This window comes from Anarrhichthys ocellatus, unplaced genomic scaffold (assembly GCF_004355925.1).
Source record: "Anarrhichthys ocellatus isolate YVR2014 unplaced genomic scaffold, GSC_Weel_1.0 scaffold49, whole genome shotgun sequence".
Lineage (NCBI taxonomy): Eukaryota > Metazoa > Chordata > Actinopteri > Perciformes > Anarhichadidae > Anarrhichthys > Anarrhichthys ocellatus.
In genome coordinates this window covers 2,884,396-2,906,460 of record NW_022280079.1, presented here as the reverse complement: position 1 = coordinate 2,906,460, position 22,065 = coordinate 2,884,396, and the positions used below count along the sequence as shown (strand labels likewise).

The window sequence follows — 22,065 nt, the reverse complement described above, 5'->3', positions numbered from 1 at the left end:
GAACGGAACAGGGTGAAACAAAAACATATAATTGGTTGACGCTTAACCGTCGCAACGGAGCGCTAAGGAAAGTTAAGACTGGCTCAACTTTGTTTTGTAGCATGTCACCTCCATCACGCAGTGACACGTCACTTTGTAGCTCAACGGTTTCCTTTAAGAAAGACTAAGAATGTTGCTGTGTCGCTTGTAGCATCAACGCAGCATTAGTGATGACTGCTAAGCCATCATTACAACTGAGCAAACCCCATTCGATCTTGTTTCAAGGCAGCTATAATCAATAAATATATATATATACTGTATATATATAAACATATATTATTTTTTTAAAGCAATGTGAATCCCACGGCGGAAAGGCGGACCCTGCCAATTAAGCTTTGATCGTACCTCAATACAGGTGCGGACAACTGTGCAAAATTTGCACGCAACGTGCCTCAATACATCGTGCAGTGAACAACAAGGTAAAAGAATAAAACAATGTGAGCGAACCCTTAACAAGAACGGGACCAATCGCCAGGGGTCCAAAGGACCTTCACGGACGTGGACAAATAACGAATCTAACATCAGACAGACTGACGGACATGCTTATGCTACAATAGATTGGCCTTAACAAAGAAAACTGTCAATATAGAGAAGCAGTCAGAAAATAAATAGTGTCAAATATTAAAAGTGGAATGTAAATATTCAAATTGTGAGGATCATCAGCTCCATCGGCTTTTGAAAGCCTGCTCTGTATCAGTGGTGTCAGTGTTAAACTACAGGGATATGAGCTGAGAGCAACATAACACAAACCAGACTCACGCCGTACCACATCACACTTAAAGGACCATACTGCGGGTTTTTGCATGTTTCACACAAATTACATACTGTGGTTTGTTTTCCAAAGCACTGCACCAGTTCGATTTTTTTTTTTCTTATTTCCAGACAGCGGCTGGTTCCAATTAATGTCAGTAGGCTACGCTTGCAGAGACCTCCTGTACATCACATTGAACACTCAGTCTACTTCACTCTTTTGTCAAAGTTCTCATTGTGTGGAAGTGCAGTTATGAGCAGAGAACCTTTATAAAAACAACTCTGCTTTGTGGTGTGTTCAAGGAAGTCCTCAAAGATTTGGCAATCGGCTGCCACATAGCGATGCATTTATGAGCTCTGTTGTTAGAAAATTGAACACAGAGGACAAACACGAAGCAGACTGGGAAATAGTGTTGCTTGTTACATTTAGGATATGTGCTGTTCACAAGTTGACTCAAAGCTTTGATGCTCTCAGAGCATCCTTGAACTCACCAACAAGGAAGAGAAGACTCAAATCTATTCATTAAAGGAGGAAATCGATTTCTGGCATGCTGGGGAAAACCATCAGCAGTAAAGTCAAGTATGTCTTTGCAGTCAATGTTGTAAAATGTGTAAAATCCCTGATCTGGTCCTTTAATTTACAGTGAAAACCGGAACAAAAACATTTTTGCCCTGAGAATCCTCTGCTAATGAAAGCAATCTTAAAAACTCGTGGCACAGTAACTGTCACTGACCGTCACAATGGGAACTAGATAGAGAAAACCCGGGCCTTGACCCGCTCTAGATCCAGAACCACAACTCCCACAGATGCTAACCTAGCCAGTCGTTGAACTTCTTGACCTCGGAGGGCAGTCCCAGCTCGGTGAAGTCTCCAGCATGGATGAACACGTCTCCGTACGGCATCTGGATACTGTCGGTGCGGGAGTGGGTGTCCGAGATGCACACAAAGCGGGTGTGGCCCGGCGGCTTTGGCGCGTCGTGGGGCATCGGGTCCACCCTGAAGCGAGGAGGGACAACAAAATACAAGCAAGTTAAGGGAGAGGGAGAGGAAAAAAAGGTCACTGCGGCTCTTGGATAACTTAAACAATACAGAAGAGAGAGAGAGATGCAGCGCTGTATACAAAGTCTCTGTGGTAAGAGGCTGACAATGAAAGAAGTTTGAATTGGTATCCAGCAGAACATCATCCCCACAGACTGAGGCAGCGGAGTAAAGGAGAGACGTAGCGAGTAGCAAGAGGCCACAACAAAAGCACGGCGCTGAAAGAGACAGAAAGGAATGTGCAGAGATAGAAAAAGAATAAAGCACAGATATAGAAAAAGAGCAGAGTCCTGTGGGATCTGCAGCGAGTGTGCAGATCCACGGGGTCTCCAGGGGGGAAAGAGGGAAGCTGGTGAATAACCGTGGCCCACTTTAGCGAGCGCTCCTCCAGGTACGATAACACCCAGCCCAGCCTCCACCCCCTCCTCTTCCTCCTCTGCACCCCACCACAAGAGAGAGACGGGTGGAAGTGGGAAAGGAGATATGCATCCATGTAGGAGAGTCACAAAGTAATGAAATACAGATATGGGTTCATGGAGAATGTTTCATTTCTACATGTGGGTATTCGGAAATGTAAAATTATGCTTTTTGGAGCCCCGCTCTTTCTGAGCATCAATATAACAGTGTTTATTCTTGGTTATATGAAGTCAAGTTAAAACTGAAACTAACGCGGAACATATGGAAGTTAGAGAAGCTGTGTTACTACAAATGCAACATTGAAGGAAGACAAATTACATGTAGCCTAATATGATGGTTTCTCTTTCTGTTCATTTATTCTCAAATAAATTCCAGTTTCTTTTACTTAGCACCTCACACCAAGATGCGTCGCCAGCAAAACCATTGTTTGCCTTTGTTATACCATAACATGGCGTGCTCTCCTCTCTTGCGCCGTGTGTCGCATTTTTCTAGCATTTTTAAGATGCCCCATAAAAGTTTAAACTTTCGCAACTTTTCAAAGGAAGTCACAAAGTCGCACACTTGGCCCAGTGACCCAATCAAATCGAGCCAGAGGAGGGCTTTACTACCGACTTCCTGTTTTGATGCCAGTAGATGTGGTAGGAACGAACAAATGCAGACGAAAGGTTGAAATTAGCATTTTTTTATTCTGATGAACTATATACTTTTCCCCCTCCTCCTCATTCAACAGCAGAGCAACAGCAATAGCTTGATACATTTTTTGAGAATAATAATAATAATAATAATTAGCCTAAGTTTGCCTCAAAATATTCCTTACTGACAATCAAATCTAAAAATGTGCCGCCCTCTCTGCACATTCAAAAGATGAGCTTGTGCTGTAGCATGTTGTAGACTCATGGTGTTAGAGTATCTGAAGAGGATTGTTTGGTTGCTAGCATGCTAGTTAGCCTAGCGTGCTGTTAGATTGCTAGATAGCTTACTAGTTAGCTTAACATGGTGTCTCAGGATGATTTTTTTGTTTGATGTTTTCTTTGTTTTGTTTTCCCCAGCTGGTAGATCAAAACAGTGTCAAGTCCAGAAATCCATTTCAGAAATGCTGTTGTTTACATGTATAAGCTTGTATAAGCTATCCATGCAACAAAACATTGTCATTTTTATTTTCCTCTTTCTGTATAAAATTCGAATAAATCAGATAAAACGTGTTAGTTGAGCGTTAGAGGTGTTGTTGTCACTTTTACTTCGACTTGATTCCGATACTGAGATGATACCTTGGCAAAAGCCTAAAACATCAGTAAAATAAATGGAATAATAGATGGATGATAATAATTCCTGATTAGATCTAAATATATATATATATATATATATATACCTGTATATATCAAAAGTAAATGTTAAAAAAGTAATCATATCCAGGATGCACAGGAAAAGGATCCGAGGATATGCAAACCAAAATGTCAACAAAATGAAATGGGCTCTAAGTGTAAATGACGGCTGTATGCTCCTCTAACCACCTGTTTCTTATATCTACTCACATGTGGACGTGTGGCGGCTGGAAGCGTCCCTGGTTGATGTTGTAGAAGGTGAAGGCCTGAGTTGGGTTGGTGCTGTATTCGTCCACTTCCACCGCCGTCCTGTTGCCTCGCTGGGCTTGCGACTGAGCCTGTGACTGCTGCCGTCTTGCAGCCATGATCTCTGACAGGGTGAAGGCCATGGCACAGGGGACCGGAGCAGAGCGGGGTGTAGGAGGGCCAGGTGTCGGGAGGGGAAGTTTAGCTACTTGTTGTTTTTGCTTCAGGATAGCGAGCAGCTAGTCCAGGCTCGAGGAGAGGCTGCTGTGAGGCGTCCTGACGGGCTCAAACCCTTGCTGAGCAAACAGTCACAGTCAGCTGGGGAGAGGACATCACCTCCTTTCAGCTTTCTCTTCTTCTCTATGAAAACGACAGAGCAGAGCTGATATGAAGAATGTGTGGTAAAAACAGGAGTTTTGAGAAGTGGTGGAGCAAAAATAATGGATTTCACAGTTTGAAGTCATCTATGAAGCCAAATATTTTCTTCTTCAATGGAAAGTTTAGATGCTACTATATTCAGTTTACAATGAAACAAAACAAATTTGTTTCATTGTAAACTGAATATTTTGGGGTCTATGTCATCTCTGGTACCTTTCCTGGGACAATTTCATGACAATTCCTGAAACTAACTTCTTAGATATTAGAGACAATAGTTTACAAATCCTTTGATTTCTAAGGATCATTTCCTTCCACCAAATTATGTTTGGTGGAAGGAATGTTTGTCCATTTCTTTTTTCACAGCAGTCTTCCACAAGCTGCTATCTTAACATTTGTGAGTAACAGTTGCCATGTTCGTTGTTTACATTCATAATAGTAATTTTGGGGGAGTGGCTTGGAGGGAGGCCTTAAGGGACAACTTGGAGACTTTCTTGCTAGATTTAGCAACTTTTGGAGATAATCCCGGCTAGCTACTTTCATTGCAAAGAAGTTGGAAACACTGGGCTGGGTTTTTATGTTGGATCATTTTTATAAGCTAGTGTACTCTTGCTAGTTTTCTCAATAACCAACCCTGGCACCAATATGCTTACTATTTTCTTTATTAATTGATTAATTGTTTGTTCTATAAAATGTGAGAAAATAATGCCCAACACAATATCCCAAAGTCCAAACTGATATTATCAGGGATCTAGTTTTATCCAGTGAGTCCAAGATATTCTATTTACCATCAAAGAAGAAGTAGTGAATCCTCACTATTAAGGGGGTGGAGCTATGGAGAGTATTTTTCTTTGAAAATGTCTGTTGATCAACTAATTCATAAATTAGCGGAACATTTTAGGTCTACAACAAAAGGTTTTTATTCTCAATTAATATCAATCTTTTGTTTTTTCGATAAACTTGTGAATCCCATAAAAAGTGAGAAAACGTGAAAAATGTCCCCCAAGCTCTGAGAGCCTAAGGTGACGTCTCAAATGTCTTGTTTGTCTGACCACCAGGCCAAGGCAAAAGATTTTCTAAATGCTCACGTTTGAGAAGCTGGAAGCAGAGAATATTTGCCACTTTTGCTGGATTAATTAAATCACTGTAACAAATAATCGATCATCAAAATTGTTGCTGCCAACCAACTGATCTATTCATCGGCAGCAGAAAACCATCTCAGCTCAAAAACAACTTCAACAAAGTTCTTGAACACAAAAACGTCTTATGGTGCGTTCACACTAAACGCGGCGCGAATTATTCGCGGAAGTAGATTACATACAAAGTCTATGCACAGACACGATGAGACTGGAGTGAAGCGAATTTGCGATGGCGCGGCGTGATTGACGCAAATTCGCAGTGAGTTTGACGCGAATTCGCCCCAAACACGTGAGTTGAAATTTTTCAACTTCGGCGAAATATTCACGTTACGCCCCAGCGCGATAGCCTATCAGCATTGAGATGTTTCTCCTGTCATCACTGACTGCCGTTGTTGAATCAGGAAATAAATACTGTAGCCGCCTGTGTTCACCCAGAGCTCTACGATACCTCATACCGGACCAAACTATGTGTATAAATGTGTGTGTAAACCATATGGTACAAACAATGAATAGACGCTGCCGTATTTACGTCTAGATGACATTATTCTGAGTGTTGGTGGAGCTGCTACAATGTTAGCATAGCCTAGCACCGATCCATCCGAGCTCCATTGAGAAGACAAGTAGCCTACAAATCGGCATCATTACGTAGTTATTTCGGAGTCCCTTTTTGTCGGTTTATTGCCGTTAAATCACAGCCAAATCAGTTTATTTTGTGTTCATACAGCTGTAGTAAACAGCGACGTGTGGCTTGCTAGACACAGTGAATACAGCTCGATAAAATCCACGGAGCTCCTCTGGACAATGTTATGAACCCAGACATGACGGCGTTTAGTTTCCTGGGATATCTGTGACTTCCACAACATGTACTAAGCAGAAATAGAGGTTATTTTTTCCATGGTTAATGGCGGACAGTTGAACGGCTTTCAGGGCGATAAGCCACGCCCCCTCTCCGGCGCGTCCAGCGCGATTCGTGCGATTCACGCGAACGAACACAAAGTTCATTCGCGAGACCGACCGGCGGTGCGAATGACGCAAATACGCGGCGCGAATGATTGGTGTGAACACGGCATTACACCTTGACAAGTGTGTGACGTTTACATTTTTGATTTGCTCATTTTTTGACGATTTGCATGTGGCAGGCCTCCCCAACAACAACCTGATAAAACAATTATCCATGTATAGCCTGACAGAAAATACAAATGGAAACCGGCTATAAAGGACAAAGGCATGCAACCCCTGGATTTAAGAACCTGGTTGCTTAAACACTAAATTGTTGGCGATCTATTAAATCACAGAACTGTGGTGAAGTGCATCTGTTAGTGCAGGTTAAATCTGATATTTAAATTCATGAAAAACGGTAATGCGGAATGTAAGTCAGGCTGGAAAGTATAGCTCAAGAACAATTTATTATTTATTTTATATTCAAAGTTTCTTGTTTCCTGCATGTGTACAGTATATTATTTTCATTTCTTTGCTCCTGAGATATAAAGAATACACTGAATTGATGAAATCCTTTTAATCCCTGTCCCAAGTGCGTGAGGCCTGCACGCGCGTGTCGCCCATCAAGAATGGATTCAGCTGTGCAGCTCATATTTTGGAGACTCTGGCAACTGCTGGGAGGGAGCGGAGCCGCTGAGAGGTGCTGAGATGACGAGGATGCTGGAGACGGAGGTGATAATTTGGGGACAGGCATCTTTGGCAAAGTCCGCCTGGACCGCCAATGCGATGTCGGCGCGCCATCTCGCAGCGCAGTTCTCATTCACTGCAACCTCACACGCTGACAACACATTGGGGTTGACAGATACACTTCACACCGTGGTTGTTGTGTTGCGGGCAAATCCCAGCGTGCTCGATGTATTCAGGAGTGCATACATTACGAGCATTGTGTGTTCTGCGCGTGCATGCGGTTTGATGTGTATGCCTGTGCATGCATATTGAAATGTGTTGCTGTTGTCATTAATGTGACAGTGACAGCCCCCTCACACTGCCAGTGTGAGACAGGAAGATGCATTAGCAGATGCTGCGAGTTATAATACATTGGGCCCAAATGCAGTTTTCTGGATCGTGCAGCGCCACACAGGAGGACTGAATGTTCAGCTCACCAACAATAACACCACCGCCTGTCCAATCTCAGCCCCAAATGTATTCACTCTGACTGTCTGAAGTCAAAAGTTAGGGTTTGATCAGCTTTCAATATGTGTAAGAAAAGTTTTAATGACAACAGATTAAATTTAAATCCATGCCCTTTCTAACCGCTGCTTTCTGCACACCGGCTCCTTCTGCGGTGCCCACACCAGGAAGAGTCAACAAGCCAACCACACGTACAGACTGACTAGTAAAGCGTCGCGGTACACACCAGTAAATGTTCTAGCCACTGCTCTACAACACCATCGTGATAGGGTTTGTTCACTTTCTACTTAATGCTTTTAACGCATGATTTTCATGCTTTGTGGTCATTTTGCATCTCTTCGTGGTTGTTTTGCATCTTTTTGTGGTTGTTTTGCGTCTCTTTGTGGTCATTTTGCATCTCTTTGTGGTAATTTTGCATCTCTTTGTGGTTGTTTTGCATCTCTTTGTGGTTGTTATGTATCTCTGTTTGGTCGTTTTGTGTCTCTATTTGGTCATTTTGCATCTCTTTGTGGTTGTTTTGCATCTCTTTGGGGGCATCCTGTGTCTCTTTTTGGTCATTTTGCATCTCTTTGCAGTAGCTTTTATGGTTGTTTTGTTTCTCTGTGTGGTCATTATAGTTGTTTGATTGACTTTTATGATTGTTAATATGAGAGCAGACTTTTTGCCCCAACACATGTTCATGTGAATCATACTCAACCCTAAAGTAACTGCAGTTTTATGCAATTCAGAATCCCCACGAGAAGATAAGAGATTTCCAGATTTGCCTGTTATGGATGGTGTTTTGGATAAGTAACACTTAACAGTACTATCTTGATTTAAAAGGAATATCCCTTTATTTTGAGACTACTAAATACATTCAGAAATGTTCAGTCATTTGCTTTCTTCAGGTTTAGGAGAAACATGACTCTCTTTCCTGTGACATCCTCAGTGGAGTGAAAGTCACCTTCAAGGTATTTTAAGAGCATTGTATACACAAATGCATCTACCCAGGAACGACAACTTCTCAAAATCATATCAAGAGAAAAGTGTAGACCAGGATTTACAGATAAGTAATACAACAAAGAAGGAGAATGATTACTTGAAAAAGACAGAGCACATCGTCCAGATATCTCTACCATGTCATATTTTTGGAAAGAGATTAAAACATAATTTAAATTGTATTTTCAAGATTAAATACAAAACCATGCCAACATATAGCTTTTCACCCATGCTCGTGCTCTGTAGTTATACTATGAACTCAGCTGAACTAGATTCAATTACAGTACGAGACGCAGAATAGCTATTTTTCCAAAGCAGGAATTTGTTTTCACAGCAGGCAAAAAAATAAAACATGTAAAAATGTTATCTAAGTAGAAGGAGAAGTATTAACTGTTGGTGAAGATGCATGACTATACAAACTAAATGGACATCAATGTTTAGGCTGGACTATTTGGAGCTCTGCTATTGACACGACTGAGTTCTTCTCTCAAACGAGAGATGTTAACGACAATTAAAGCTCACAGAGGCTCCACTTTAGGGGCACCTTGTTCAGTGTAAAGAGAAGAAAGGAGAGGAGAGGAGAGGAGAGGAGAGGAGGAACAAAGTTGATGGCAGCAGCAGCATCCATACAGACCAGAACAGTCCCAGATCCAGATCCAGATAGAGCAGAGAGAGTCCTGTACTGTACGGAATGCTGTTGAGGCTCTAGAGCAGTTAATAAATGCAGAAAGAGAAGACAGGCTGTCTGATCGATGCTCTCTCCTCTTGGGCACATTCTCCTATTTAACAGGTGGCCGTCACATTAGACCGTGTGGCAATTTCCTCCGCTTATTTGCTAATTTTGTTCTGTTACATATGGACACACAGAAAATTAAAGTGCATCTGAGTGTGGTGCTATATTATCTGATTTCATGCATATGAGTTACAGCTCTGTGAAATCCATTCACAACCAATGAGGAGGGGAAAAAATACAAAATAGAATCACCCGTGATGGAAAAATTATGGAAGAATAATAAGAACATTTCTTTCTTGTAGCTACTCTTGAACAACTATTAATTATTATGGCCAAATTCACATTTAATTCAATCACACACTATTTGTTTCAATGGATTACTTTGAAGGCAGAATTTTGTAAGCCTAAATTAAAATCAGATATTGAATCCCTTTTCAGTGTTGTGTGGGTGATTGTGAAGAAGTTTCCCTCCACTCTTCAGAATATGCAGCCTGGTTAACTGAACTATAATACAACTTTGGTCTCTCTCTGAGACATGGAGGCTCCATAAGCCTTTCCAGCCTGTACTGTCCGCGGACACTTTCGATGCAATGCTACTGAAACCTGATCCAACATAAGAGCGTTCCGGTGCTAGAATGCGTTATATCTGGTAACGTGAATGCGTGCCGTTTAATAAAAGCCAGGCTTCTCAGACGTCCGCAGAATCCCGCTCACATGTGAGAGGGGAAATAAGACATGCGGGTCCCGAGCAGAGATGAACCGGGGAAATGCGTATCGCTCTGTGGGCGCAGTGCAAGTCTCTGCTCCGGTCTCGCATGAAAAAAAGGACAACTCTGCGTAAATGCACCTAAAGATTATGAAGAGGAATCAACCTACCGGCTCCGGTGGTGGGCTGCAGTGAGGCTGCTGGAGGACGGGTGTGGAGAGAGGACGGTGCGTGCGCTCACTGAGAGGAGACGCGCTGGTCAGTTTGAATGCGGACCCCGTGGTGCACCGATGGAGCGTCTCTCTCTCTCTCTCTCTCTCTCTCTCTCTCTCTCTCTCTCCCGGATCAGTCCCTCCCACCGTATTTCCCGGTGAGCGGTACATTGAGGAGGAGCAGAGGAGGGAGGGAGGGAGGACGGAGAGCTGCTGCGCGGCTCCACAGAGCTTATCCCCGGTCACATTTACTCTGAGGCTCCCGCTGATGGGGCCACGCCGGGCCACCAGTGTCCAGGATTTAATGAATACTGAGGTCATGAGTCCCTTATTCCCCCAACAAATATTTCAATGTAAAAGTTGATTCTGTCATGTTTATAATTATACTGACCAAATATGTTTTCTGTTCATTTCATCATCCAACATGATGATTTAAAGGCTGTTACAAAGCCTTCGCCTTCACTGACAACAATATAATTGAATCAAAAAACATCTTTAGTAAATTATATGTATTTTATTTTATGTATTTATTTAGTTGTGGAATAAGTATTCAGATCTAAAAAAATACTCAGGTACAAGTAAAGGTCCTTTGTGCAGATACCAATGTACAGTAGGAGGTAAAAAAAGCCTTCAAGTATCAAAACGCTGTATTATTGCATATTGGAATTATTGATACATTACTGTGTATGCAGCAGTCTTGTAGCTACTTCATACATATACTTTCATACTTTATATATGGTTGTATTGTTTAATCTATGACATTGCATCATATTTGATAAACGTTCCTTGATCTTCAAAGTAATTACTTTGGAATGAATGTATAGTGGTTCGAAAACATCATCAAGTGTCAGAAATTGTGCATACTCAAGTAAAGTACATGCATCTCAAAATTATACTTAAGTACAGCACTCGTTTGTTTGATTAAATGTCAGAAAAACACGGAAAACTATTATCACAAGCTCAAGTTGACACATTCAAACAGCTGACAAACGTTCCAAAGTGTTCTGTTTAATTAGAGAACAAAGAATACCAACACATATTCATATCTGAGAAGCAGGAACAAGGGAAATGTAGACATTATTGCTTTGAATTAATTCTAAATTGTCAAATTTGCTCAGATAATTTTGATGTTGCCCCGATGATATCAGTGCAGGGACCTATGCATCACTCATTACAAACACAAGTCAGTTTTTTTCGTTTATTTTTGAGACTCATGCGTCATATAGATATTAGAGCAGGAATATATCTATATGATATATTCCTGCTCTAATGTGTCTCTCTCATTTCTCAAAATACCCCATAAGGAAGAAAGCAAGTTAGAACCACCATGGACCGATGCAGGAGAAAGACACATAAAGTGCCCCATCTGATACCTGTACAGTACCAAAGAACCCTGATGTCTCATCTGCATGTATGATTATTATGACCTATTGTATATTCATGAAGAAAAACTAAATGTTACAACATTTCCACGCTGACACACCTCTCTAGTGGTGGAAGAAGTATTCAAATCCTTTATAGTTGAGTAAAAGAACCATAAGAAAAAACAATAACTCACAACTCCTTCTAACATTAATCCGATGTAAGCAAAAGTAAAGAAGTATTATTAGCAAAATGTAGACAATTGCTGTGACTGATATATTCTATTGTGCTTTGCTGAAATGAGAAAAAAGCCATTCACTCCCCACACGATTGGTTGTCTAAGGGTTAATCAGTCAAATGACAGCATTACACCTTCTCACCACCTCTGCTCCTGTTTATCCGCAGGTAATTGGACTGAGATTTAGGCTGGTAATGAGCTAAACAAATAGACCACAATCTAGAGCTCAAACACGTGCATCCATAACCACCCCGGTTTAGGTGGAAGCCTCCAGTCTCAGGTTGGAGTGAGTCCGCCATCTGCTGGCCATATGTGGTCGATTTGTCAATGAATTGGGATCCACTGAGCAATTAGCCCAGGGGTTGGCAACCTTTTCTGTCCAAAGAGCCATTTTGCCCTATTTTCCACCAAATAAAATTCGTCTGGAGCCGCAAAAGCTATTTGATATCACAGCTTATAAAGTTGTATATATACAAAAACTATAGTTTGTTGTATTTATGAAAATATAGAACAAGAATAAAGACAATTCTTGACATGTTTTTTGCAATTTTACCTGATATAACAATATCAAACTCTTATGAAGAGCTCAGTTTGCTGTAGCAGCTGAGAAATTGCTCTTTTTTGCTCATCTCCAGCGTGACACTAGCAAATGCTGTGTGCTTGTTCTGGAAGCATAGAGGTAAGCCAGCATCGTTGGCAGTGAAAGCAAATGAAGACGCCCACATTGAGTTAAACTCTCTATTCTCCTCCGTGACTTTTCTTTTTTTGGATTAATGCATTGATAGTTTACAGAGGGCGGGGGTCTGAAAATCATGATTAGCCACGTGCAGGGTAAATCGCTTGACAGGGGTAGAGGATTTAACTGCCTGTGGGAATAATTAACATATACGATTCTGTTCATTCTTGTTTATAAATTATATTCTCTCTGAACATGTTTCTCTTTTTGGAGCGAGTCATGTGAGATAACTTCACGAGATCGGCGCAATTTTCCTGCTCTTGTTTCTATTTCCTCATCTCAGCCCCGTGTGTCACGGTGTGTGTAAACCTGGAAACTTGTCAGAATACCCACATTTGATTGGCTGAGCTGCATCACGTGATGTGATTTACAACGCATTGGTCGGTGTGTTTCCTGCATCGCCGAACAAGTGCCGTAACGGCTGAATAAGAGGCGCCGGTTAAAATTTAAACTCGGTGCCCAATATGTATAATTCCGAATTATCCCCCGTCTACACAGTCAATCGCCTCCTGGATGTCCGCTGTCGAGGTAGGGGGTTTCAGTACCTGGTGGACTGGGAGGGTTATGGACCAGAGGAGCGGTGCTGGGTGCCGCGATCCCGGATCTTTGACCCGGGGCTCATACGAGACTACCACCGACAGAACCCCGGTAAACCAGGCAGTTCGCCGAGAGGCTCCCGTTGAGGGGGGGTACTGTTAGGATCCCTGTCTGCTCCTCTGTTTTTCCCCTGTCTGTTTTGTTATTGTGGGCCATGTGCTTATGCTTTGTTTTTGTGTCAGCCTACAGTTTCTACCCCCGTGTTCCGCCCTCTACCACACCCCTATCCTCAGGCTCAGCTGTGGGGAATTCCAGCTGATCATCCCCAGCTGGCTTAAATACCTCGGCGTTTCCCCGGCGCGGCATCAGTCCGTCCGGTTACCAGTCTGGTCACGTAAGTCTGAACACTGATTCAGTGAAGATCGTTACCCGTTTGTTTTCTGTTCCTTCAGTTTTGAGTGCGGTCGAGTTTCCCTCCGGACTCCGGAGGCAACCTGTCCCGTCCTCGGTTGAGCTTCCCTCCCGACTCCAGTGGAGATTATAGGAGTGACTTTAATTTGCTGGACGGTTAGTCTTTGTTTTTTGTTTGTTCATTCTGTGACTCCTCCTGCACAGTTAAATAAAGTCTTGGCTGGAGTAAACCTGTTGTGTGCGTGCGTTTGGGTCCACTAACTACACTACCACATAACATACGATGCATAAACATTTTTCAAGGCTGTGTTTAAGCAAAACTCAATACTGCTGTAGTTATGTTGGGGCCTAGTGCACGGTATTTACTATTTATCAAAAATGTTTGATAGTTACTTTGGCTATTAGAAATACTTTGGAAATGGATCTCTCTCAGCGATATGAACACATGTTCACATGGGCATTGTTTTAAGTAAGGCTTGACTTTTTTTTTTTTTTTTTTTTTTTTTTTTGTAAACCCTGTCCGTTAATTTATTTGTCATGCTTTCTCTGATTCATCATACTAGTTGGCCGTGATATTTGCACATTTTGTACTTTATGTTAAGATATATCTGTGGCCTTATAATGGTGTTAATAAAAGTGTGGTAATGTGCTATTAGCTCTGGCAACAAGGCTGCAGATCTATCAGTGTTCCCGTCCGTTCTTTCTGATGCAAATATACAGTATTTTGTTAACAAAACACATTGCATTTTGCAGGTTTCTAACATGCATCATAAATCGCTGCCCTAAATGCACCAGATTCATCTGGTAATTAGACGAAATAGCGGTTCTGCCACATTCTTGTCACTTGTCGCCTTTATTGCTTCATATCCAGTGAACTTTGACAAAGCGACTGATGGTAGAAAGTCAACAAGATAGCGATGGGAGAGTAATCTCAGCATTTGGCACAGTTGCATTTGCCTGCAGATGCCGGCTGCTGATTGGACGTGCTGGAAAGAACACGTAGGAAATATCGGATCTGCCTGTCGAATATGATTAATGGCCAACAGCAAAGTAGATGAGGACTCAACAATAAAACAGGCTGTGAACTCCATTACAGGACTGGCTCTGTCAGTCGGAGTTATAGGCCATTCACATCTGGGTGAATACACTGATGATTCTGTAATCCATGCTCATGTAATTGTTTTGTGGATGTCTTAAACAAGCATTAGAATGACTGACAGACAACTGAGAAAGAAAAAGACACAAGAAGAGGACATGGATTACCTTACTAAAGTTTGTAAGGTGACTTGTTTATTTCCTGGAGCAAACTTTCTCTTCTTCTGGTGCCAGCTGATTGACAGGAAGGAGAGTGTGGTGTCCCCTCAGCCTCTGTGTCCCGCTACAACCATTCCCCTCGACCTCTGTGTCCCACTGTAACCATTCCCCTCGGCCTCTGTGTCCCACTGTAACCAGTCCCCTCGGCCTCTGTGTCCCACTGTAACCAGTCCCCTCGGCCCCTCTGTCCCACTGTAACCAGTCCCCTCGGCCCCTCTGTCCCACTGTAACCAGTCCCCTCGGCCACTCTGTCCCACTGTAACCAGTCCACTCTGTCCCACTGTAACCAGTCCACTCTGTCCCACTGTAACCAGTCCACTCCGCCCCTCTGTCCCACTGTAACCAGTCCACTCCGCCCCTCTGTCCCACTGTAACCAGTCATCTGAGCTTCTGTCCAGTAGAACCAGTAACATCTGTACAGTGGTACATTGTCTGTTTGGGAGGAATAAACAAATCCACCCAAATAATGCGTTGTAAAAACTAGAGAACATTGTAAAGAGCGTGGTGTTTTTTACTGATTTTATTCTACTTTCCTACCCTTATTATCAGAGGAAATCAACGTCACCTGTGCAAGAGCACTCAGCGAAAGGGACAAGTATAGACTCATGAACGACATCGAGAGGAAAGAAAAAGATAGAGGTGGACAGGGAGGAGGGCAACAACGGCTGGTAATAAACACAACACTCACAAACAGTGTAAGACGGTAGAGTTCAAGAAATAAATTGAAATAAATAATAAAGTGGCTCAATGGCTAATGTGTGCCACTAACTGTCGCTTGTTCTGTGATAGTTTCTATACAGACTTCATACATACTATGGTTGATATATTGCTTAAATGTGTTTTCTTATGGTAAATAATCTCTGCATGTGTAACATGTTCACCAGCAGTTTCATTATTATTCATTGTTTTAATTTATAGCGCATATTCTCCTATTTCTGTCTTTGCCTCACAATAACTATAACGTTGCTTTTGTGAGCAGAATTATCTATATTTAAATGTAAATAGGCAATTTCATGCAAGCTTCATTGTATTAAATGATGAATTAATAAAGGCCAATATAAATGGAAATCAATGGAATTGAAAGATAATTTATCAGTGAGATATCCCATTTTTATTTCATACACCAAGGTTGGTTTGAATGTGTGCAACACTATTTAACTTAAAATGAATGCAACTCAAAATTCTGATGGCTTTATTCAATTTATTTTATTGTACAGACGTTTGCAGGTGGTCTGGTGTTCACACAGTCCATGGGAACTATGAAAGGGTCTTCAGGTTTGTCCAAATCCTGTGTATCTTTGTCATTTTATTCATGAACATCACTCCACTCTCCACTTTTAATGCTAACTATGTAACCATACATTTTATAAAAGTTTATTAGCAATTATATAGCAATTTAAGTAGCCTCTTTAGCTTCATTATGAACTTCATTATGAAATTATGATAGGATATGGTCTGTAATAGACATGGACATTCAGGCATCATTCACTTCCCGAGAATATCGTTATCTCTGATATCCAATACTCCTGAATACCTGAAGCTGACATTACAGCTGTTTTATGGAGCTCATTGGTCTTTGTTGTTGATTCTCAGAGAAAAGACAAACGTGTCTGGGGAGAAGCAGCAGACTGGATGGAGACACATTTTATAATAAAGCATGTCATGAGAAGTGTCATGAAAAAAGTTATAGTATACTATTTAAAAATGTAATAGTATAGTTTGTCACAACAATTGGCACAAAAAAGCATGGTATGCCATAAAAATGTCATGGTCTAGTATGTCATTACATTTTCATAACAAATGTCAAAGTATATTATGCCATTAAACAGTAATAAAAAATACTGGAATGAAAAATGGAAAAGTGATCATATATATTATACAAATGTCATAAGAATAGCATAGTATAGTATGCCATAAAACTGACATAAGAAATATTATAGTTTGGTATGCCATTAAAATGTTACAGTGCAGTACTATGCTATGAAAAGTATAGTATGAAAGTATAGTATGCCATAAAAATGTTTTAAATAAAGTATAGTATGTCAAACAAAAATTCATGGTTTAGTATGCCATAAAATTATCATGAAAAATATCACAGTATAGTATATTTTATTCATTAAAATATTAAATTAATTCATTAAATATGTCACAGTGACAATGCAATATGCCATGACAATTTTATTTACAAGTCAAAGTATAGTATGCCATAAAAATGTTATGGTATGGGTTATATAATAATAATATATAATGTGTGTTTTCAGTTCATGAAAGTTAATTCTAACATTTTGGTCCCCTAAAAATATCTTATCCAGCGTTCAGTTGCACTTAACTCAACCCTCTCGTGTCACTTCTGGTTTCAAAACCCCAAGCAACCAGCAGGATTCATCAACTCCTGGGAACTAGTGAATGTCACTTTACTGAAGTAGGTGAGCAAGCACAGGCAGAGTGGAGATGTTCCTGACAGCAGGGCGTTTCAAACAGGTTATCCCACCCCCCCTTTCCCTCTAAGACAAAGAAAGAGAACGTCAATGGGAAGAAGAAAAATTATGAGTGTTTCGCAGCATCCAGATCTGCCTCGCTGATTGTGTCGCTCGAAGATAAGCGCAACATTAGCAGCGTCAGCAAAATTTTCCAGAAGCATACTTCCGGGGCCGGTTGTGAGACGCCACACAGAGCCACATCTGAGGAAAGATAAGAGATATAATGAACAGATACGAGCCGCTCCGAGGGCTCCTCCCGTTTCTGCTCTACATTCTACAGGGACATACAAAAGAGACGACCCGAGACTGTTTTCTGCTACTGTTTTATTTTAATTTGTTCAGTACTGGAGTTTCATGGACCAAACAATGGCACAACACTGCGTAACAGTTTCTCTCTTTGGGTACAACCGACTAACACAAACGTTAAAATTATTCCTCTACAAATTGGACTAAAGTACATACACACACATACACACGCACACACACACAGTCTTTCTCTGTCACAGGCACAAAGCACAAAAACTCACAGACACACACACAGAAACAGTTACTGCACACATTCATTCTCAGAATCTCTCTCTTTCTCTCTCTCACCACATGCACCCACCCATGCACAATAGAATACATTCTCAGGAAGAAGAAAAAAAACAAACAGTCAATTATAAATTTTAGAGCATTTCATATCATTTTTTTCATAAGACTCATATTGAACAGTGCCCACCTCAAACAGGAAGTAGGCCATACCATGACTTGTCTGTGTGGCAGGTATTTAGCAAGGCCTGGAACTATGCCTGACAGTATGGTTTTATCTGGGGAACTTGTGATGATCCAGTGACCTCACTGACATTTGGGGTGACAGCTAGAGAGCGTATCTACTTTAAGGGGGTGGTTATCAGCCAATGCATGGTCTTCAAAATGATTTCCCATTTTGTTATTGGTTCTGTACATTTAATATCTTATTTTGGACTAAAACCCCTAAACCGCTGGGACCAGCTCAGTACCATGCAGGACCACACTTGTGGTTTTCCAACCTTCAGCCCATTTATTACAAATATTTTACATAACTTTGTTTTTTATTATTTTATTTCCTACCTTCACGTCTTATTGGTTTCATTTCGGTGCAGTATGAAAATCAAAAGTGAAGGCTGGCCCACACTAAAATATTACTCAAATCTAGGCAGATGTTGAAAATGTGATAGACCCCACACAGCCCTCAAGAAGAAATGTTGGTATCATACATTTCTGCAAACCACGGACACGTTGAATCCCAAAATATTTTTGAAATGTTATTAGAGCATTTTTGCATTTGTGCAGAGCAAGTGACATAGTATATCAAGCCACCATTATTGAAAGTTACTTTGTATAATAACTAGTCTTAAGAGTGAGAAAGTTCACTTGGAGATGGAGGGAGTGTTGGATGGAACAAACACAAACACTTGTGTTTATGCTCATCGTGTAACATTACCATATGTTGTTACGTTATCGTCTTAACACAAACCGTTATTTTTTTTATAACCATAACCAAGTAGTTCTGTTGCCTCAACCTAACCTGGCAACGTTAACCATGTGGCATTGTGCGTTTCTGCACAGACTTTGTTGCTCTTTAATACATCACCTGACTTCCATAGCGGAAGCCCTGCACATCCTGGCTCACGATTACGTGGGTTATATACTTTTCGTAGGTATAAGTTCAAACAGTAAATAACGACAGCCTGCGTGGATATCATGGACAGGATGATGTGAGTGTATTTCCCAAAATATGAAACAAATATTGCACATTGATTATCACAGTGTACTGAAATGAACTGAAACCAATAGCCGACTGGAAAGTTTAAGATCCTACGGTTTAAAAAAACTTAGTAGGATACAAGATTTGTAGTAAATGGGCTTAAACATACAAAACCTCCAGGATGGTCCTTTAATGTTGAATCTGTAAGCTTTGATAAAACTCTAGATGAGCACTGACACTTCCTCATGTTCCTCGTGCCCAGTTTAGTTCCTAGAGGAGCTTCAACACCAACAAGGAATGTTACATGTGAATTTTTTTTAAATCATCTGTCAGGCGATGCTTGCTTCTTAATGAACAACACAACACACAGATAAAGTTCACTGGTTTACAGTTGACGAGTTGTGAATGCTACGGACACTGAGAGGATATGCCTCCTATCTCCCACTGCCACTACATTCACCTCCAGACCGACGTTCCGGTCACAACATACATGTTTCCCAACTCCAGTCGCATTGTGCAGATATAGAGCCCATCTTCAATACATGGTATAGGATTTCATAGACATATTAGTACCAACGGGAATGACACAGAAACATTTAGTTGGGTTATAAAAGTAAAGCATAGCATACACACTATACTTCCTGTTTAATGGAAAGAGACTGCATCTGGGTAGATGCGGATATTGTAAGTATTTCTTTTTTTGAAACAGGCATATAGTGTATGTATGTAAGTAGTGCCATCACACAATAAGCTTTTATGATGATGCTTCTTCTCTCTGGTAGCTATAGGACATGTTGGCGGGGTAAAGCAGGACTGGGCAGTAGTGGTGGTGTAAGTGATCTAATGCCAACACTGTTTTTCTCTGTGTGCATCAGTTTAACGTCAAGATGCTGAAGCTTCAACAGAAATGTTTTTTTCTCACTGTGTGTGTGAATGGGACTTGAAGCTCTACTGTAACTGAGAGATATCGGGGTCACTGCAAGCTACAGAGTGCAGGAGACACAGCTGTCTTTCTCTCTCGACTATTCAAAACAACACACAAACAAAAGTAACAAATACGTAACTTAGATCTTTTTTTCCCCTACAGTTTAAAATATAAAATTCAAGTGCAATTAAAGTTCCAAATATTAGTTACATCACATACATTTCTCTCTAAAGTAACGAGCTGTCACTTGCAGGTAGTTTATCTCATCTTGTTATATATCTTTTTTTTTTTATTTAAAAAAAATTACAATATAGACTTTCTGATTCACCCCATTTGATATTCCGCCCTCTGAAGGCGGAATGGTTTCCCCACTTTCACATTTCTTTCAAATCATTTCCGTGTTAAAATAGGTTTTAAGTGCACCGTTTTTACTTATCTCTGCCTCGTGCACATCAGGGCCAATGACGAAATCCAAATTCAGAATACATCCATGGTCACTCTGTGGGCCGATACGTCTCAACACATCGCGCACGTACAACAGTGTGTGGTCCACACAAACGCACACATCCTACATGCCTGTGTGCGGTGTACAGCTGTGATTTTGGCTTCTGCAAGTTCTGACATGTTCAGTGTAAATATTACAAAAACAAAAACACAGAAAACCAAGCAGAGCGGGATAAAATGAGAGTGAAGTTGTCGATGAAGGTGCAAAAATCTGGGGATGGTTGGGAGACTAGAGGAGATAGTTTATGATGTGCTGAAATAGGGTTTGACCGACATTGGGTTGCTGAAACTGGCCATTTACTAAATTCCATCTTTTGATAATATGTACTTTAATTACTTAAGGAATGCATAATAATAATAATCATTAATTACTTTTCGTGCTTTACATATACTAAAACACATGGTCCGACAGAATTAGATGAGAAGATCAATAACACTCCCATTTCCGTGCATCACATATGAAGCTAAATCCAGCAGCAGGTTAGCTTAGCTTAGCATGAAGACTGGAAACAAGGGGAAACTGCTAACCAGGCGCTTATCCGAGGTACAAAAAAACAATTTCTTTGAAGAGCACCAGTAAGGACCAGTAAGGACCAGGGAGTCCCGATTAATCAAACAAAATATGACGTGTTAATTACTGAGCTTCAGCTGGTGAGCAGATTTTGGCTCTGTTACCTTTGGACAGAGCTAGGCTAGATGTTTCCCTCTCTGTCCAGTCTATATACTAAGCTAAGATGTCTGTTGCTTCATATTTAACATACAGACATGATTTTAACTTTTAAGCTGGTCAGTAACTAATGTGTTGGGAAACTATAATAGCCACTATAACATTTAATATACAGGTTTCCTTTCAGCTGCTTCAAGGTTGTGTATCCTCAGTGACGATCAAAATAATGATATGAATGTTGCTGTAACTGGACTCAGACAAAGGATGTGAAGGTTTGCTATGTTGACCCATGTCCTTTATACTGTATATATTCTTTTGTTGAAAAATACTATTCAATATTCAATTAGAACCTGCACCCCCACTTTAAACTTTAACTGAAATGTTACCATACCAAAATTGAGAAAAAACATTCACACGTCAAATTTAAAGAAACAATATATACACACAATATATATCAGGTATCTTATGCTACGTTATAAAAAACATTAATACTGGCCTGCAAAAACCCATATCGGTCAAACCTCAAACGAAAAGTTTGCCTGATATCAGACAGAATTGTCGACTCGTTACACTTCGTTTCCATCGTCAGTTGGACATGGCCTCCACTGAAACCAATTCGATTTTCCAGAACCATTCACGAGAGAACAACGTATCTGCCTGAGCAGCATCAGTTTGTACCGGGGCAGAGCGAAGTAGAAACAGACTAGGATGTCGGGCGATATTGAGAAGGCATGCTCAAACAACGGTTTGACAATGCTGTTAGTCCCGCCCATGGCACTAATTGGCTAACCGTTGCCCCCCCCCCCCCCCCTCTCTCGCGGCACTCATAAGCGCGATTGCTTTTTATCTGAGAAACTGCTGTTTCATGTCATGATGCCAGACAAAGTAATCACCTCGGTGGAGTGGGAGGATTCAAAGGTCTGGAGCCAGGCGAAAGAAGCGCTGCACTAACCAGAGGGAAGGGTGTCAGATAATAATGTGTTAAAAGGAAATGAAGATGTTTAGTCATAAAACGGGTACATTAATGTGTTGACCCAGGCAGGGGAGAAGTAGACAGGGTAGGGGGGGGGGGGGGG

At 41.0% G+C, this 22,065-nt stretch overlaps 1 protein-coding gene across 1 annotated transcript; it reads right to left on the bottom strand.

The window, feature by feature from the left end:
- Window positions 1-743: 743 nt before the first annotated feature.
- Window positions 744-10,168, bottom strand: mpped1 (metallophosphoesterase domain containing 1). The gene is made up of 3 exons (XM_031869784.1): window positions 10,045-10,168; window positions 3,778-4,173; window positions 744-1,786 (listed from the first exon to the last, which is right to left on the bottom strand). Exons 2-3 carry the CDS (start codon window positions 3,954-3,956, stop codon window positions 1,600-1,602), a joined length of 366 nt encoding a protein of 121 aa, XP_031725644.1. The 5' UTR covers window positions 3,957-4,173; window positions 10,045-10,168; the 3' UTR covers window positions 744-1,599.
- Between the last annotated feature and the right edge of the window lie 11,897 nt (window positions 10,169-22,065).